The following is a 21,431-nucleotide window of genomic DNA, read 5'->3' on the forward strand; positions in this document are numbered from 1 at the left end:
TTTTTTCTGGCAAATCGCTGAGGACTGATGTTACTAAATAATGACATACTTTGAGTTTCAGACTTCATATCCTTCTGAAAATACATGGTTCGCACCTTGTGTTTGTAAGGCAAACACCTTAACCATTAGGCCACCCTCCCAACCCTAACATGCTAACACAAATCCTGTTATTCTGGCAACTTTCCAATTTTCTAAGTTTATAAGAGCAATATTTAAAATTTCCCCCCCTCCATTATTTTAGACTTTGTCCAGATTTCTTATGCTAAGAGGTAGAGAGGTATTTATGCTGTGATGCAGGTCTGAGGCTATGAGAATGACAGTGATTACTTGTCATCAGTGCTGTCAAAGCAGACCATCATCGACTGTGACTGCATGCCTGTAACCGTATGAATACAATTGATGGTATATTGCTTAACTCATTGTCACTGCCATCATATGCTTTTGTGTTAATCACAGCTGTAGTGCTGCTTCCATGTGCTGCCTCGTCTCATTCAAGCTGATAGCACTTGAAAGGCATACCACTTCAACGCTTTTTTTCTGACAACTTAATCGTAAGTAATTGAGTTTGCAGTATTATCTGTCACAATTATTAAACTTGAGAAAATTACTTTATTTGAACAAAAATGCATAATGCTGGTTTTCCTGTTCAACTGAAAATGTTTTCTCCCATTTAATTTTCTATTTACTCTCAGCTCTAGGTAATTGCTGTGCAGCCTGCCAGCTATCAGGAGTGCAACATCTAATTAGCTGACTGTGAGTAGATAGTCTGAGTTAAACCTTAAGTCTGTGACAATTGTTTACTAGCAGTTCAGACACTGTGAACTTAATGTCATTTTATCAAATGCAACTTGCTTTTAGTTGCTTCTTCTTGATCATAAACTGCAGACCATTTCAACCTGGTTAAAATCAGTTTAGCTATTTGCTATCACATCTGACCACAGGAAAGCAGTATAATTGAATGTTTTAATATTCCAGGCTGTTTTTTGAATGAGCTCTCAAAACAAGTAGCTGTAAACATTGTCCAGTTTTTAGTTACATACTGGCTAGGTCCCAAAAACTGGAAACTGCCAATGTGGTGCTGAGGGCTTTCACAGATATAATTAATAACTATAGGCACATCAGTTAGATGTACTTAATAAGTAAATGCTTTGAAAAGTGTCACTTTGTTATTATTGAGAAAGATGGTCTAACGGTGACCTTAAATTATATGTTTTACCATATTTGTCAAAAGCAGGTCTACTTTTACTCGGTGGACTTTTATAATCTTGTTAGTAAGGCTAAGGATCCTGGTATTGGTGTTGTGGTTGCTTATTTTAAATTGTCAAAGGCATTTGACTGTATCCAACACCATGAAATTATGAATTCCTTGGTACAACTCAAGTAATCCCTTATGTGATACAATTTGGTTGTGTAATAGACATAGGAGTGTTAAAATGAATAAATACTACTCTAATTGGGAAAGGGTTCGCACTGGTGTCTCATAGAGTTCAACCTTGGGACCAGTGATGTTCAACATAGTTCTTTTTCATTTTTTTCCCTGTATCTAAGTCATTCTTGCTCACTAAGTATGCAGATTACATTAAAAATGGAGATGTAATATCTAGCCAATGGACAATGACATATTTAATGAGTATTTGTGTGTGGAATATACTTTGTTGAAAGATTACGGCTTACAGATCAATATTGATAAATGTGTCATGTTTTTTGAAAAAGCCTTATCTTGGTCTGGTCTATCTATGGTAACATAAATATAATATACTGAAAGAATAATATCACAAAGCGGAAATGCATAAAAGAAGATTAGTAAAGTAGAAGTTTAAAAAAAAAGTAGAATTTGAAGTTATGGAGTACCTGTGAAGTGAAGGATTTTGTGTAGAAGGTCTAATACAGGTTACATCACAGTATGTATTTCTCTTCAAAGTAAGCACCCAAAGTAAAGAGAAGCAGGAAGATCAGGAGACAACTGAAGAAGGAATATGGACTTGGGAAAGAAAAAGAGATTTAATATGGTGTTATATTTATGCAATGGAGAAAGCAAAACTAACCAGTACAAAAATAGCAGCACCAAAGATATTTGAAGAGAAATACAGGCAAAAGAATCTGGAAATGGAAAACTTTGCAATACAAAAAATAAGAAGACAAAGAGGAAAATCAGAAAAGGAGATTAGTAATGGTGAAGTTAAAGAAATAGAAACTAAGGTTATGGAGTACATGCGAAGTGCAGGTTTCAGTGCAGTGAATTTAATTCAGAAAGCACCACAACAGGATAGAGCAAAATATATCAAAATTAAGGGGAAAACAGTGGAACAGGAAGCATTTGGTCAGGTGCCATATGAAGATATTTGAAGCCTTCCACACGAAACCAGTATAAACGTTCACTTGAAGCTAGACAGCAAAGGAAGGAACCGGAAACTGTGGAAACTCTAATGCAATCAATGTTGAGGAGTGATAGGCCAGTGAGTTCCCATATGACAGAGCAACGAATGGCACAAGATGAAATTGAAGAGAATGTGCCACAAGAAGATGCTATAGAACTTTCTAGAAAATGCCCACAGGAAATGGAAAACAAGGGATGTACCCTCAGTTTGGAAGAAAATGAGTTAAGAGAAAAGTTGCTTGATTTAACAGACATAGATACATTAAGATCAATGAAAGAAATAGACTGCAGAAGGTCAATAAAACCCAAAAAGTCATAAGTTTGATAAAACAAATGAACACAGCAATTAGGATTGTCTATAGAGATCCATGCAATATAACAGAGGTAAACGGGACATATTACTGTGCAGCTAAATTAATAACTTATAAAGTTCTACCACAAGAACACAGGGTAGTGAGGGAAAGGAAGGGGAGAAATCGAATACCATCATGGAAGTATCGAACAGAGAAAACTATAAAGCAAATAAGACAAGAAGTGTCACTGTTAGAAGACTATAGAAGAGAGAATAGATCAACAAAATACTAAGGAAGATAAATGTGATTAAAGCAATGTGCAGTATTAGAACAGACCTGGATCTAGCATGCACTATTACAAATAAACTAAAAATTTCAGCACAGGGGTAAAAACTTAGAAGATATGCAGATAAATTTAAAGGAAAAGTACAAAATAAGCTATTTATTGATGACCCAAAAAAGTTTTATAGAGAACTGGGAAACAAGGTAAAAGGAATTGAAAGACCGCCAAAAACAGAAGAAATAGATACATTTTGGAGAAGCATCTTTGAAGATCCTGTGGAATATAACAAAGATGAGAAATGGATAGAAGTAAAAGAAAGAATAAAAAGTTTAAAGGTAAAGGATATGAAATGGGATAAAGTAACAGCCAGAGAGAGTGAAACAAAGTTAATAAAAGCTTCTAATTGAAAAGCCCAAGGCCCAGATGCAGTACCTAACTTTTGGTTAAAAGTATTAACATCTTTGCAGGAAGAGTTAGCCAAGCGTAAAAAACTATATGTGCACCCTGAACAGACACCAACCTGGCTAATAACAGGAAAAACAATGCTCCTACTTAAGAGTAAACCTGCAAGCTACCCTACAAATTATAGACTAGTAACTGGCCTTCTGACGACATATAACTATACACAGGAATTGATGCTGACAGAGTTTATAGTAATTTAGAAGAAAACTCAGTTATGACAGTAGAACCAAAGGGCAATAAAAGAAAGTCATATGGAACAAAAGATCATTTGTTGTTAAATACAAGTCATAGTGGAGAACTGTAAAAAGGGGAAGAATCTAAGTATGGCATGTATTGACTACAAAAAAGCATTTGATAGTATCCCACATTGATGGATAAAAGAGTGCTTAAAAATGTATAAGATACACCCTACACTAATCAACTACATTACAGTGACCATGAAACAGTGGCAGACCACTTTGCAATTAAGCCATGATAAAGGACATATTAATATCACAGGGATAAAAATTCAAAGGGGGATATTCCAGGGTGACTCTCTGTCACCGTTGCTATTCTGTCTTGCCATTAAACCATTAAGCTGTTTACTTAGCAGCTTAGGCCATGGCTATAATTTGGCTCCTAGGAAGCAACAAAGTGTAAAGACTTCTCATCTTCTCTTTGTTGATGATTTAAACCATATAGCTCATCAGATGAGGAACTGAAAGCACAACTGCAGGTTGTCAAAACTTTTTCAGATGATATAAGAATGTCATTTGGTCTTGATAAATGTGCAAAAGCAACCTTTAAAACAGGAAATCTGCAGCACCAGAAAACATCAGTTTGGGACAACAATGTGATATAAAAGAACTTGAGCAAGAGGGAGTGTATAAATATTTGGGAACTGATGAAGAATCAACAATAAAACATGAACAAATGCAAATAAAACTTAGTAAGGAATACCTTAGAAGTCTTAAATTAATCCTGAAAACAGCGTTAATATCTAGGAACAAAATCCAAGCTATAAACCAATTTGCTCTTCCTGTCCTAACTTACAGTTTTGGAGTGATTGACTGGCCCCAAAACATGTTGGATAGATTAGATAGGAAAACAAGAAGGATGCTTCATGCTCATCAAATGATTTATAAAAATCAGTGTATGCCAAGATTAAATATTCCCTGTTCCGAAGGAGGGATAGGCCTCCTTGAAATTGATTACCTGTATAGATTTGCAATCGTGGGACTTCCACGCATCTGCTGACCTCACAAGACCCAAACATACTGAAAGTTTTGAAACATGAGGAGAATAAATGTAAGATGACTTATCTGCTTAATCTAGCAGAAGCATATCGGCATCAAGCAGGAATGGAAATCAAACCAGAAGTAGATAAAAATCAGACAGTAACTGAATGTGCCAAAAAAACAAAAGAAATAATATAAGGTGAAGGACCAGATGAGAAGGCAAAAAATGTGGAAAATGCATAAATATAGTTGCAAGTATAGAAACCTTCTGGAAGATCCTCATGTTGATCAAGAATGAACACAGGAATGGTTAAGGAGGGGTGAATTCAAACCAAGAGATGAAAGGTTAATATTGGTGGCCCAAGATAGTGGGCTACATACATGCTGGTTTGCAAAGTCCATTGAACATGTGGGAGAAACAGACAAATTTAGGTTTTGTAAAACTGAATTGGAAACAGCCACACACCTCATTGCTGGTTGTGACATATTAATGACAGAAGGACTGTATACTGGAAGGCATAATAATGTGGCAAGACTGTTGCACTGGGGATTGTACAAACATTATGGTATTGAAGTGGCTAAAAAACACTGGAACATGAGTCACAAAGCATCATGGAAAATGATGAAGTTCATATTACTTGGGACCACCCATTACCAACAGTTCAAAAGATAGATGCTAGAAAACTGGATATAGTGATCCATGAAAAGAAGACAAAAGTAGCATTGATTGAAATCGCCACACCCAGTGACTACAGTGTGTTGTGTACAGGGAGACACAAGTCCAGGATCTGCAGGCAGAAATGAGAGTCATGTGGAAGAAAGATACCCAGACAGTTCAATAGTAGTAGGAGCAGCAAGTCTTATAAAAAAGAATTTACAATCATATTTAGATATGTTACCAATACATGTAACCCCCTACGAATTTCAGAAGGAGTCATTACTGGGCACATTGTGAGTGCTGCAAAGCGCACTTCTGGCTAACATCAAAGACTGAAACAATACTAATTTCATGAACTTTAATCATACTTTGACTTAGGAATGGGGTCCATTCCCATCATGGTATTAGAAACCCAAAAGATTTGGAGAAATTAAAAAGAACATGAAGATCTGGGAATAATGGTTAATAAAAAAAATTAAGATTTAGTGAACAGACACAGACTGCAAAATGTAACATTGTGAAAGTTCTGTGACATGTATTCAAGAACTTCACCTCACATGACCATATCACCATCATAAAGTTATTTATTGCATATATCTGACTGGTAATTGAGTATAATTCATTATTTTATATTTAAGATTAATTTGATTTGTTTACCCAGAAGAGTATACAGAGGGAATTCCAAAAAAAAAAAAAACATAATTCTGCCCTTCTAGAAGATTTCTTATAATGCTAGCGTTGAGATGTCCTATCTTTATTAAATAAGTTATAGGCAGCTTTGGGGCAAATTGTATTTAGCTTGTAAAGCTTACCATGATGAGGAATTTAGAGTATTAATGCTATTGAAAATTTACAAACTAAATACATCTCTAAAGTTGGTGGGCACACATTTAGAAATAATAGGTTTAGAACAGGACTAAGAACAAATTTTTTGACACAGTCCTTGGTCTGTTTGTGGAATAAGACACCATTGTTTATCAGGCAAAGTGAGACAACTGTAGCTTTTAAGAATTCCTTAGATACAGGGATGCCTACTTAACTTTTTCATTTAATCTGGAGATTACGTCTTCATTGACGCTAGCAGTATCTACGCAGAAGAAAGGCCTGGCAATCTTCTTCAATAATATAACATGAAAACCCTATACGGTCTTCCCATAGATTTGCCATGAATTGATTTTGACTCAGGGCAATTAATTGCTTATTTATAGACCCTAATGCAGGTATACCACCTATTAACTTATGAAAATGTTGTGGGTTGCTTCCTTGTGATCACTGTTGTTTTTTAGTTATGCAAAATCAGATTCATTTCTTTGTCACTGCATCTTACAGGGATTGTGATGGTGGTATTTTTATTTGAGTGTACAATTTGAAAGTTCATGTGCAGTGGATTTCTTTTTACCATTTCATTTTGCTGTATTGCTATCATCATGTAAGTTGGGCTGTCTGATTGTAAAATATGTAGTCTTTATATAGGTTACTTCTGTGGAACTATCTTTAAGTATGATATGCTTGCATTTTATTAGTCTATGCTGAGCAGCTGTCCAATTGCTTCCTGATTTTGTCACTTGACCCTACTTTCTGATGATGCGGTTTGTGGGACAAATAGATGGTAGAGAATATGGGATTTATGTAGTTTGAGGCAGGTTGCTTCACATTTTTCTTCATACATGTGATCATCCTATACAACTATTACTGTGACAGCATCTTTATTATTGCATTGTATACCAAGCACTATACACTTTACCAGGAATTTTATCCTATTTCTTTTTGCTTTTGTGACTTTGCAGTCAAATATAACTGTATGTATTTGTTGATGTATTATCTGACTGGAAGCTATAATGACTGACTGCACTGCTTTCTGTGTCACTTTGTGTTGAAATCACTAACCCACTACAAATCACTTGCCCCCACTAATTCATGTTCAAGAAGGAAGGGATAAGATGATGCAGACTCACAAAATAATTGGATATTTATTCAGCATATAGTAAATAGAAGTAGAAGTTTATTGTACTTAATAAAACTAGTTCCACTCTGAAGTAACTAAAGAATCACATATTTAAGAACCAGAAAAGCAGCTTTGCATGATGATTGTGAAACTGCAGCAAAGAAAGGGTTAAAATTGTATATGATCTCCAACGCTGTAGTGTATGTCAGTTGTTTACTAGAATTTCTGAGTCTGCTCATGAACACGTTATATTTATTTTATCAAGGATAACATGTTATATGTTTCTTCATGATCAAGAAGTGTTAAACAAGAATGTTTCATCTTACTATGGACAAAATCAATGTGTTTGCAAGCTTTTATGACAGTGCTTGTGAAAGCAATATAGTTTATTTTTTCATAACCAAGATACTGTATGCTGCTTTCATGTGATAATCTTTGTTGTTTGAATGATGTGGAATTACTTTCTTTGTTAGCACTTTTGACAACATTTGTGAAAGCACTGTGTGTTTTTAATCAAGATGAAAATGCTGCATGTTTCCACATGATCATAAACTACAATGCTAGAATGTCTTGGCTTGGTTTACATAGAATCAGTGGTTTGTTCTTACTTTTGATGGTGCCTCTGAAAGCAGTGTAACTGGCTTTGTTAGGAGCAAAATTCTATGTATTCCATTCCCAAAATATTTTTTCAATCACTTAAAATTATTTTCAAGTGCTTGTGTGGTAGCAGTTCTGACATCATTTGTGAAAGCTGGGTAATTTGTTTTCAAGAAGAAAATATTACATATTGCTTCTCTGCATTTGTTTTGCAATCTTGTATGTTTTTCCTCACAGCCGTAAACTAAAAATTAGTTTGAATGATACAGCTTTTCTCATGCACATTTGTGTTTCTGCTGTATATTCCATTCCCAAAATAGTTTTTGAATCACTTAAATTTATTTTCAGATGCTTGTGTGGTAGCAGTTCTGACAGCATTTGTGAAAGCTGGGTAATTTGTTTTCAAGAAGAAAATACTACATATTGCTTCTCTGCATTTGTTTTGCAATGCTGTATATTTTTCCTCACAGCCTTAAACTAAAAATTAGTTGGAATGATGCAGCTTTGCTCATGTACAGTTGTGTTTCTGCAGTTACATTCTATTGATACCTCTAGGCATTAAATATTGCTTGTTCATATTTACATTAAATAATTCCAAAGCTATGCTACATGCAAAGTATTAAAATATTTCTAAAGCTTACACAACGGCAAATAAAAAATATTGATATTTGACTTCTACATTTAAAATTTATTTACAATGTCATAAATGCAATGTTTTTAAATATCTTGGCAGCCAAGTAACAGAGACAGAACTGTTTAGCCTCATATTAATGCTCTCAGCTGGGTGAACAAAATGATGTTGACTGTGTATGTGTGTAACTTGAGTGCTTGCTGGGATATTGTAAATTGCTTACAAAATATTACAAACTTAATTGTTACTGTGTTTCCTGTGACTTATAAAATATAGTTTAAAACCAAGAAATTAAAGAATATTGCCACTATAGAAAGAGTATGTGCTGAAGAGTTTTCCATTTGCACTTCTTTAGAAACCCCTATGGTTAGACCTGATGTGAAGAAAATTGAAGATAAGTGAAAATCCATTTTAAGAGCTCAATATTTATATATAATTGTAAACTATTTGGTTAGTGTGCTTATATGGTTTAAGTTTGTAGAGGTTGGGATTTAAAATTATAAATAATTATTTAATACAATTAGCATTTTATTGTCAGTTATATTTAAGGACTGATCAAATATGTTAAATTTCTTATTACATATTCATTTATGGAATTCTGCCCACCAAGGACAATGTTATTGCCAAACTCTGAAAATCCTAGCTCTTCATTTTCGATATGATGATTAAAGCCTATATGAGGTTTGTTTGGATGCCGAAGAAACCTCGTAATTATCATATTGATTTCTTTATGTGATTTTTACTGATATTAAATATGTGAGTTGAAGAATACACAGTATTTTGGCAATAGGATCATTTTGATGAAATTTGGTCTGTTTTCAAATGTAATGAATAATTTGTTCCATTTAATAATAAAATATTTAATACATGACACCACTCATATTTTAGATAATACAATGCCTAAAACTTTTAAGCTTTATACCAGTTATATTTATATCTATGTTATAGATTTATGTAAGTTTTTAATTTATTAATTTTTGTATTTTTTTCATTGCAATTAAGCTTGGGCATTCCTTCAAAATCTTTTAATAATTTATCTAATCTGACTAAAGATTGATTATTATTAATGCTGACAACTTAGTACTTAGTTTTATACAGTAACATTTTGGATTGATAGCTATGATTTATATTAAAGATTTCAATGTTTTCATCTTGTCCTATACAGTTTGTTGAGAGTTCTATTCATATTGCAAATAGAAGTGAGAAGGCGGCATTTGCTGAGTTTTTTATATGTACTGATTGCATGGAAAAAATTCTCATTTTAATACATGCTAGGGCATTACTATATAAATTACTTCACTTATAAAATGTGAATCCAAATACTTCAAATACTTTAAAAAGATATTTCTAATCTAAAGCGTCACAATACCTTTATTTCAATGAATGAATGATTGATTGGTTGAATTTAATAATTACTGCAGAAATTTATTATTTTCTTGATGTTATCTTGCATTTATCTTCTGATTATAAACCCTATATGATCTTCATCTATCAGGAATAGTAGCATACATTTTAGTCTACTAATTAAGATTGACATAAATATGTTATCAATATTGATTAAAGGATTTGGTCTGTAAGATGAAACTATATCTTGTGTGTAGTGGATCTTTCAATGAAAGTGAAGTAATATCCTCAATTTGTATACCCAGAAAGAAAGTTTGTGCATATGTTTTATAAACCTCTGCTACTATTTCATCATTATCAAATACTTTTATTTCTTTTAAAGTTTTAATTTGTTCATTAACTTATGTATTGTTATTCAATTTCAAAATATTTGTAGTATTATTTGATAACTTAAGAAAAAGTCAAGGAAGTTGTAGAAGAGTATGCGACCCCAAGGAAAGTGATAAGATGCACGGCTATTTTCCTGAAACAAGGAATTGCATGGAAGCCTTGTGCATAAGGGCAGTTTGATGGTGGCACTATTTTCAGGCAGCTTTGGTGGTATTCTTCTTCTTGTGACTGGCTTGATTTGCTTAGGTAAGTAGGTTCAAACAGAAAGAATTTCTACCCATTTTATATATTTACTAATTTGCCTTTGTTTACTGGGGGAGGCTGATTGGGTTTGACAAAATCCCTTTTCACTAGAAAGAGAGAGAAAAGTGTCACATACAAATAAACATAAGTGCACATTTTTAACAAAGTGCATTGACATTACATAGTGACGTGTCTCAGCAATAATAACATATTAATAAGGGTATGACACATGCAGTCATAAGGGTTCATGCTATTTACAGTCATTAGGCTTATATGTGAAATAAATATATATATATATATATATATATATATATATATATATATATATATTTTTTTTTTTTTTTCAGATTGGACACTAACTCAGGCATGGTATGACAGAGTTCTAGAGAGAAGTGTACTTGAAAATATATACTTTCTAGTGTAGGTAATAAGAGATTAGGTCCCGATAGGATGTAGTGAAGTTAGTAGGTTTAACAGTTAGAGGAATAGACAAAAATTGCCTGAAAAGGCTTTAGTTATAGGCTTAGAAGAGAGGAGGGTGAGCGAAAGGTAAAATAAGAAATAGCAGAAGGCACAGGAGAATAATAAAGAGATAATGGTTAGGATGAAAGATAGTGTATCGTTTTATGTGAAGGATAAACGATTCAAAAAGTGTAGCATCTTAAGTTAAGTTACTCGGCATGCATGGGCCAAGCCATGTTTCTGTTAGCAGTTATTTTAGGTTAGTTTTGAATTGTGTTATTTTGTCTAATTGTCTCTGGGGATGTGGCAGTCCATTCCAGAGCTTGAAGACATAATTTGAGTATAGTCAGTCTCCATAACTGTCACTGCATTTAGTTACTATTAATAGGTATTTGGTGCTGGTTTGCAGGCTTATGTAGAGGCAGTAGTGTTGAAGGATGTTTTTATTGATGGACAAATATCTGGTTTATTCATTTTAGCTCAGAATAATATGCAAAAATGCATCCTTAATGGAAGAAAACAATTCAGAACTGAAATAAAAGCATAATAGACCTCAGACAACAAAAATCTGGTATTAAAACCAGCCTCACAGGTGTACAGGGATGAAGCCATCACTGATCTACAGAAATGAAGCCTTGACTATGGCCTAGGTAACTTAAGACTGAGTATCATCTGGATGATTGACAGAGCTGGCAGTGAGAATGGACATACACATCCTGATGGGAGAGGCTGTGCTGATGTAGGTGGATCAGTCATCACAGCCTTAATGGTGGCTGGGATGTACATCAGTTGCTGAGCTAGATATGTGTGGGTTGGCCAGTGATGAGGCTCCTCTGGTGTGGGTGCATCCTCACAGACTATGCCCTGTAGTCTGCCTAGCCTACCTACCTAGCATCAGTATACTGAGGGGGTTAGAGCCTAAGAAAAACCTGGAGCAGGCAACATATATGGTGCTGCAGATTCCAGGTCTGCTGTCTAGCTCCTGGACAATCTTATCCACTTCCTGTTCCCACCCTGGTAGCAGCCCTGTCAGGGTGATACTACCAGATCAGTGTCGCTGTCCACCTCATCTTTCCTCCTTACCACTAGTTCCTAAAAAAGGGCTAGTACTGTGTTTAGAATCCAGAGGAATAGGAGTATGCCTGACAAGCTGACTGTCAATCTGGAGGATTGGGAGCCAAAACAAAATGTAGCAAGCACCATAGTATTCAACTTGTCTCTTAGTTCTGAATACTTCTGCAGACTTCAGCTGTGTATGTATAATATCCAGGATTTGCACACCCAGTAATATTACCAGCCATCTGTTGATATAGGTCAGTTGGTATATTATGCTCAAATGGCACTCTGGTAGTCCTAGTTTTGTTTATACAATGCTTTTCTGAGATATAAACCTCTTGTAGCCATAATGACAAGCAGTTAATGCCATAATACTTTATAGTATGGGAGTAGATAGATGTATATCATACTCCATTGATTAGGTGCAAGCAGATTAATACTTATGCATCATCATACTTTGGTGTTTAGGAGTAACTAGACATATACTCATGTGTTATCATACCCCAGTGTTAGGAGTGCACAGATATATGCTCATGTGTCATGAAACTCTAGTGTTTAGGTGAGCATAGATTAATACTCATCTGTCTTCATACTTTGGTGTTTAGGAGTAACAAGACATATGCTCATGTCCCCTTATACTCCAGTGTTTAGTGTGCACAGATTAGTACTTATGCATCATCATACTTTGGTCTAGGAGTAAATGGACATACATATGCTCATGTGTCCTCCTACTCTAGTGTTTAGTGCACACAGATTAGTACTCATGCATCACCATACTTTGATCTCTAGGAGTAAATGGACATATGCTCATGTGTCCTCATATAGACTAATACTCATGCATCATTGTACTTTGGTATTTAGGAGTAATTAGACATATGCATGTAACCTGGACCGAAACACCAAAGGTGGAGGTGTGTCCATATTCATTAAGGATATCCACACCTCCAGGCTAGTTGCTCAGCATAATGCATCCGAGGTTATCTAAGTGCAACTAACTCCGGGCAAAACTGCATTCCAAATTGTAGCTTGCTACAGATCCCCCACGATGCCCCAGGATTCCCACTCCTCTTTTCTTGATGTACTGGAAAATATTAGGGTTCAACCAAACACCCTAATAATGGGTGACTTCAACTACCCCACCATTAACTGGGAAAACTACTCATGTACCAACTCCTTAGCTCAACGCTTTCTGGAATTCATAAACTCCAATGCCCTAGATCAACTTATCCAGACCCCCACCAGGGGCAACAATATCATAGACCTAGTCATTACCAACATGAGTGACCAGTGTTCCACACCTAAAGTCAACTCCTCGTTGGTCCGATCTGACCATAAGCTAATCACCCTTGATATCCACATCCCGCCCCCACCCCCATTAAGGAAACCACAGTAAAAAATTTCTCCAAAGCCAACTTCATGCTTCTTAAGACAGAAGTGGTGAACTTCATGACACCCATGCAGATGGACAATACAGTTACAACTGCTGAATCCTGCACAAATGCACTCTATTAGCACTTACTCGAGTGCATGGATCGAGCTGTCCCAAACAGAACCAAGATGCTATCCTCCAAATAAAAGGAAGCCGATCTGGTGGTCCTCTGCCATAAACAAACTGTCCAACAGAATGAAGAAACTGTTGCAAAACAGAGTAAAATCCCATGAGTGGAGGAGCTCCCTGGTCAGCCTCCGTAAGAAGCTGAGATCCCTTTTTAGATCCTCCAAAGCTAGCTATGAAAACAAAATTGCCACTAATTTCAAGGACAGCCACAAAGCATTCTATAGCTATGTCTAGAATCTCAATGGCAACACCCAGATCTGCTCTGAGTTACAGCACAAAGGCACGAAAATTACAGAACCAACTGATATTGCCAGCATCCTGGCAGATAGGTTCAGTGCTAACTTTAGCACCCCACACCCTCTAAAGGGCCCATATCTATACAGGAAGAATGCAGAGTCCCTGTAATCACAACTACGCAGGTAAAAGCTGCACTCTCTAAAGCCAAAAGCACAGCATCCATGGGACAGGACAACATCCCAGGCTGCGTTTTACACGAACTTCAGAACGAACTGGCTCCCCACTTAAGCACCATGTTCAATAATAGCCTTGCATCAGGCTTTGTGCCCACTGAATGGTGCACAGCAACAGTTATCCCACTCCACAAAGGGGGAGCCACCACTGATCCCGGGAACTATTGACCTATTAGCCTGATGAGCCTGGTCTGCAAGGCCATGGAACGTATCATCATGGAACTCATAAACAAAGACATTGGTAACCTCCAAACTCTAGATCCCACCCAGTTCGGGTTTGTGAAAGGCAGATCATGCCTCCTGAACCTGATTGACTTCTTTGAGGCAGTCACCAAAGCCGTAGATGAGGGTAAGGTGGTTCACATTGTCATTGTTCCCTTGACCTCCCCAAGGCTTTCGACTCCATCCCCCATTCTGGAATTATAGCTAAACTCACTAAACTAGGTATAAATCCCTATGTCACAAGATGGGTTGCCAACTGTCTCACTGACAGAACCTACACTGTAAAAGTTGCAGATTCCAAGTCTGACCTCAAAGCAGTGACAAGTGTCGGACCACAGGGTTCCGTCCTGGGACCTCTCCTGTTTGGTATTTACTTCTCTGAAGTACAGGCTAACATAGAAGGCCTCTGACTAATGAAGTTCACAGATGACTGCAAACTAGGAGCCATAGTCAAGTCCCCAAATGATGTGGACATCCTACAGAAGGGCCTCACTGAGACAGATGCCTGGTGTCAGAGCCATGGGCTCAAGCTCAATGCCAAAAAGTGCAGCATCATCCCCTTTGGTAAAAACTCTGTACCAATGAGCTACCACATAGGCAGCAATCTACTTAACACCGAATGCATGATAAGAGACCTTGGGACCCAGGTGGTCAGTAGTCTCTTCTTTGATAGTCACATCGCCACAGTAGTCAGGAAGTCCTTCTATGTGGCACACTTCATCATAAAAGGGTTCTCATCCAGGAAAAAAGAGGTCATTGTTCCCGTATACTCGACAGTCACTAGACCCATTATAGAGTACAATGCCCCTTTTGGAATGTACCTCACAAGACATCTGCAGCAGCTGGAAAGGCCACAGAAGTACCTCACAAAGAGGATTACTGGCTTCAAACAAATGCCCTACACTGACCGCCTCAAAAAAACATCAACTTTACTCCGTAGCATATCGCCTACTCTGAGGTGATCTCTGCCTGACATATAAAGCTATGTCAAACCCAGAGCTGTTGGACATGCTACACCTAAAGAAATCCCAATCCCTCTGAGCTACACGCTCTAGGGACCTAAACATTGTCACCACAATAAACAGGACATGCTGGAGGGATAGATTCCTGTCCCAGAGACTTCCCATACTCTGGAACAGGCTACCCATCTATGTCAAGCAAAGTTCTTCATTAGCACTCTTCAAGAAGAATCTTGATGAGTGGATGGGAAATAGGAAATACGCCCCGGGGATCACTTCTGTGTCTCTGCTCGACAGTGGCACAGGAAAATAACTTTCTTGGGTGATGTAAGCCAGGGGAACCTTGTTGGCTAGGCTTACATAGGCCCTTGGGCCGATAGCCTAGTACCTACCTATGAACCTATGAACCTATGCTGAAGTGTTATCATACCCCAGTGTGAACACTACATGAATATATGCTCATGTGAGATCATACTCCATTCTGTATGTGTACACAGATGCATTCTTGTGCCATAATACTCCAGAGTGTTGGAGTACGCTGATGCATACTTGTGTCATCGTACCCCGGTGTTTAGGAGTACACAGATATATGTGCATATGTCATCACACTCTATTGTTTATGTGAACGCAGATTAATACTCATGCGTCATCAAAGTTTTATGTTTCGGAGTAACATACTTATGTGTTCATAAAGTTGTTTTACTTTACGGAGGCCTCTTTTCTTGGGATTTGCACTCCTTATTGTGTTCATACTTATATGTTCTCATACTCCAGTGCTTAGTACACACACACATTAGTACTCATGCGTCATCATACTTTGGTGTTTAGGAGTAATCGAATATATGCTCATATATCATCATACTCCAGTGTTTAGGTGCATACGGATTAATACTCATCCATCATCATACATTGTAATTAGATATATGCTCATGTGTTATCATATCCCAGTGTTAGGAGTACGTGGATATATGCTCATGTGGTATCATACTCCAGTGTTTAGGTGTACACGGAGGTATACTTATGTGTCATACTCCATTCCTTATGTGTACACAGGTGTATAGCTGTGCCATCATACTCCAGAGTGTAGGAGTACATAGATGTATACTTGCGCCATCATACTCCATAGTGTAGTTGTACACAGCTGTATACTTAATTTCATCATGATTCTGTGCTTAGAAGTACACTGATGTCTGGACCTCATGCACCGTTGTGGTAACTGTACATAAGAGTTACAATCCTTTATAAGATTACTGTTATATGTCAATATCTGTGCTGTTTTGGTTTGCAAGCAGTGCATATCATTTTCAAATTTATGTGTAGTTAATTGTCATATGTTTGCTGTGTAATCCATTTTTGTTTTATCTAAACAATTAATGTTACCCACTCTAACAGACTCCCATTCATATCAAACATAGTAGTTCCCCTCACCTTCTTCGAATGCAGCCCGGATGAAATGATGGGTAACTGCTAATACTTCCATGGTCTTGCCACACAGACCCTCATGGAAAACGGCAGCAGGTAATGGGAATTACAGTGACTAGCTCTGAAAAATCTGTCCGATCACGTGCCTAGTAACAACCCAGAAACCACTGAGCCCTCTTTATAACTGTTCCTGGATCCTCTTCTGAAAGTGGGCTTTGCACATAAAGAAAGAAAGGAACAAATGCTTAATTTGATCTCAAAATATTAAAAGAGAAAACATTTTTTTTGCTAGAATAGATGGTTGGGGTAAAGCATAGCAGCACACATGGATGTTAAAATTTTAAATTTTAAGTCAACATGAAGACATTTTTTTTTTTTTTTTGCTGATAGGGGAAGTAAGTTATTGGAATATTTTGCCACCTAGTGTAGTACAACTGACAGCATTAAGAAAACATGGGACTAGTGGAAGAGATTAGGAAAAGGGGGGATGATAAAGCTGCTTTGCTGTGCTAATTGGACCGACTGATTAGGATTTAGTAATAATCTTTTGTTGGCAGTTTTTATATGAATCTTGTGTATCAAAAAACAAGAAATATTTACCTTGCTTTTTTATTTCCATATTTTGCCTGTTTTGGAGTTGCCTTAAATAATGACATCTTTATTGATATCTTTTATATTTCTTTCACCAACTATGGGATGGTTATAAGTAGTACTTTTTTACTCCAAAAAGAAAAAAAAAAGAACCTATCTCACCTCTTTAGGAAAGTATTTTGATTTAGAATGATAATTCCTGCCGTCACTTACACGGTGGTTAATTTGTAGTCTTCAAGTTGTGTGACTATCTTTTCATGTCTGAACAGTAATCAAATATGCTTTCCCACCATGGGACTGTAGACATTTTAAAACTGCAAGGCTACTTAACCATTGAAAAAGTCCTCAGTCAGGTCACTTTTAAGTTAGATGATTTATAAATTATTATTTAAACAGTAATATATGGCAGAATATATCTTACCATGTGTGTAACGTTAGGTGCAGATGGAAAATGTGTTGGAGTTTACTCCTACATGGCTAAATGTCAAAGGCATGGGCCAGGAGTGAGTAAGTCTGCATGTCTCCCACCTTTTGCAGGTACTGCACCTATTTTACCATGCTAAAAAAAAATTAATTTGCAAATTTTTGATGGTTTTAGTTTTGTGATGCTTAAGTATTGAACATTTATTTTTAGTACACGTACATGAAGAAACTTAAAACTAAAAAAAATACTTTTAGTCTGGAGAAGCTGCCCTAACCACTGTTTAGTTTGGCTGTAAATTGGAGTATTAGTTTGTGTGGCATCCTTCCCATTTTCTGTTCCCTGAAATTTGTCGAATCTGGCTTCTTTAACTGCATTGCATGATATGAGCACATATCTGACCCAGGAGCTCTGCATTATTAACCTGCATGGTCACATGAACATTCTGAGGGGTCAGCATGATGTAATATGTAATAGTAACAGCCACGTATCAAATTAGCAACAACAAAAAAAATGTAGTGTTTTGAACTCTAGCATGAGTGATGTTATTACAAAATAACTGAACTCTTTGTGTAGCTTATTGTGTTAGTATAGATTTCCTTTAATAGTATTTGTCGTATGACTGCTCTGCATACAGTTACTCGTATACTTTCATCACTGTGTTTTTGTGCCACAGAAGTTGAGCTCTTGAATTTGTATGGTCACCACAGACCTTTGTGTCAAACCAACATAATTAATAAGAATGTTTTTCTGTTCATATTTAAAGCACGTTTTTGAATGGAAGACCTGATGCTGCTAATAAGAAAAAGGAGGGCGAGTACCAGAAGCGAGTTTGGAAGGGCTTTCTTATCGCTGTACCTTACGCTGCTAGTATTGGCGGTACTGCAACACTTACAGGAACAGCACCAAACCTCATCTTGATTGGCCAGCTGAAAAGGTATTGCTACTAGCTGATTTAAAAAGACTGATGTGGACTCTATGTTCACTTAGTATCTGTATGGAAATATCACATCATCCAACAGGCCACCTGTCTTCGCCAAAGGTATTGACTTTACTAGATGAGCATGTAAGGTCCAGATAGAAAAGTCATACCATTCTGAGTGCCTTAATTTTTTTCTTGTTAGTGCAAAAATGAGAACATTGAGCCTTTTACTGCCTCTATCCAACAGCTGCTCCATTAACCTGTTCTGTATTAACTTGTTCTTCAATGAATGTCATTGAAGAAGCTTTTTCTGCTTCTTTGCTTGTTTATCTGTTATTCCATCCCATATATATATATATATATATATATATATATATATATATATATATATATATATATATATAGCTATAATACACAACCTAGTTTGAGTGTGATCCTTTATTTGGCACCTTCATAAAATCCTATTCCACTAACAACAGACCTGTATTTTATGTCTGAAAATTTGAGTCTGCCCACTTGCACGTATTTGTACATCAGAATTAAAATACCTTTTGTGAAAAATGTTCTTTGGTGGCATTTATAAGTTGCTATTTTTGAGTTGCTGCCTTTGGCTTATTAAGACCCTTACAGCTACTCTCAGAACTTGCCCCCCCCCCCCCTTAGGTCAGATTCGACATTTCTGCAAGGTGTAATTATGGAGGTTCCCTCGATTGGTTAATGCAGTTAACGTTAATCGTTCTGAAGCAGAAGACTGAAGGGGAGTGTCTTCTGCATGCAGTGATACCCGATTGTTTCCAGAAATGCTGAATGTATCATTTTTGGAAGGGAAAGCAGTGTCTTCAAATGGCTTGTCAGCTTCCAAATCCATGCCATAAAGAAATAATGCCCTGAATATCTGTGACAGAGATAACCTGACTTTAAGTAGAGGCCTGAAAGCTGAAGAAGCCAGTCATTGAAGATGGGAGCTGAATTCACAGTGACAACTTGCATATCTTTTTTTTGGGGGGGGGGGCAGCTTGATCAACTGTAGTAGTAGTGAGACTCAGTAGATGCGGGGTGTTGCAGTAAGGCAGAATGCTCACCCGTAAGTGCATTTGCACTCTACTCCTATGGTTGCTGCATATGCGGTGGCGCTCCTGACTCAGTGGCTAGAGCTATGGAAGTGTTACTGCAGGGCACTAGAGTTAGGTTTAGAATAAAATCCTGGGCTTCTCAAGGGTGACACTGCCAGTGCAATTAATTTATTTAGTTCTTTCCTCTAGAGGGACAGTTAACTGTCGTCCTGCTATTGGTCATCCATCCATCCAAAAGAAGGGTCTGATTTCAGGTAAACTAAACACTCGGTTGGAGGGGATAAAGGGGTGCTGAAGTTGGAAGGTGGTCTGGTAAACAAAAGATTTCATTGAGAATAATGGTTTGCTGTCTGCATTATTTTTTGTGATAAATACACAAATCTTTGACTGCAGATATTAATCTAAATGTCACCAAATGAACTGTTGCTATGCAGACTTTTTTTCAGAAATATTTCTGTTCATTAATTTTGTGTGACTGTAGCTTTGAGATTTTTCACACTTCTATAAAACATTAGCAATCGGATGTTCGACCTTGGGCCAGAGCAGCATTTGAAATATTTTGTTATGTTGACATGTTATTAGCATCCAAGCTGTTATTAAGCTGACTGAGCACTTTTTTGTACTGTTCCAAGCATGTGCCATCCTCAGGTGTTCAAAAACATTACTATTGTCTATGTGTCTGGTGCCGCTGTTTATCACTGATTTCTTTTACTTCAGGATTCAGTTGGTTTGCACTCATTTTTTTGTTTTTTCCTCATCTCACTTATGATGTTTCTGATTCTTTCTAGTCTGCATTATTAGTTTGCCTGTTTCTTTAGTTTTGGGTCTGGACTAATACTATTGTGGAGTTGTAATTAATTCCTTTATCTGAGTTGTTTTTAACATCTTATCTTGGTCCCCCATGAGCATTATGTAGTGCATTATTCTACCTACCATTTTCTTGGGGCTGCAGAAAAGAGGAGTTGAGAATAGGAAGCAAACTCGTTTATCAATCTCCCTTGAGGGGCCATAGCACTCAATTCCATCTTTGCATGCCCACAGAAAGTTTTGAGCACTGAAATTATCAGGCCGAGAACCGAACCCCTAACAATGGCTAATTCCCATGCACTTTGTGGTTCTTGCAGCAGTTACATTCTGTGTGAACATCCACTGAAAATGAGAACATTCAAACAGTTGCACTGTCTTCACCCTACAGCCTGGAGGTTGGGGCTTTGATTACTGATAGGAATATTTCTATGATAAAAGTCTGGCAGCAGCCTAGCAATGCATAGTTGTCCAAACAGAAAGGGCTTTTATTTTGGAGGTAACTATAAAAAATTAATGTTGTGTAGTCCAATCTCACCTTCATTTTTACATATGGGTTCGGAGCCCATCCTCGGCTCCGACTTGGCCGATTTACAAGCTTGAAGACTTCTGGTTGGCTCATGGCTAAGCAGGTATCCCATAGTGCACCAGTACAAACCCCAGATCTTGTTTGCCGTGTCAACGAGTTCGGTTGTGCTTCTTTTGGCTCTGGCTAAGTGTCAAAATTCTTCTATTTAAATTTTGTATTACAGTTATTACGGCGTTTGCCCTTTTTGGTGCATTCTTAGCTTAAACTTGTTGGTTTGGTATCTTGTGTGCCAGTTTAGAGTTCTTGTAGGCATCGTTGCACTTTTTTCCTTATCAGGTAGTTTCTTAGTTTGTGGCGGTTTTCCACTGATAGTTAACAGGGGCTCCTGTTATTCTGTTGTCTTTATAGACCATTATTGGCAGCTTAGTTTCCTTAATCTGAGATTGTATTTTTGGCGGGGATCCGCTGGTTATTTGCTAAGGATTGGAATTCCTCCCTTATT

General features: G+C 36.9%; 1 protein-coding gene across 4 annotated transcripts in view; it reads left to right on the top strand.

The window, feature by feature from the left end:
* The window catches only part of SLC13A3 (solute carrier family 13 member 3), a 709,014-nt gene that overhangs the window by 220,127 nt on the left and 467,456 nt on the right, over positions 1-21,431 (top strand). For all 4 annotated transcript variants that reach the window (XM_044090300.1, XM_044090299.1, XM_044090298.1 and 1 more), the window contains exon 5: positions 18,368-18,538. In XM_044090300.1, coding sequence (XP_043946235.1) covers positions 18,368-18,538 — 171 coding nt within the window. The remainder of the gene's footprint in view (positions 1-18,367; positions 18,539-21,431) is intronic.

The sequence above is a fragment of the Protopterus annectens genome, chromosome 12.part0, assembly GCF_019279795.1.
Source record: "Protopterus annectens isolate FY-2018-M chromosome 12.part0, PAN1.0, whole genome shotgun sequence".
In the NCBI taxonomy this organism is placed as follows: Eukaryota; Metazoa; Chordata; order Ceratodontiformes; family Protopteridae; genus Protopterus; species Protopterus annectens.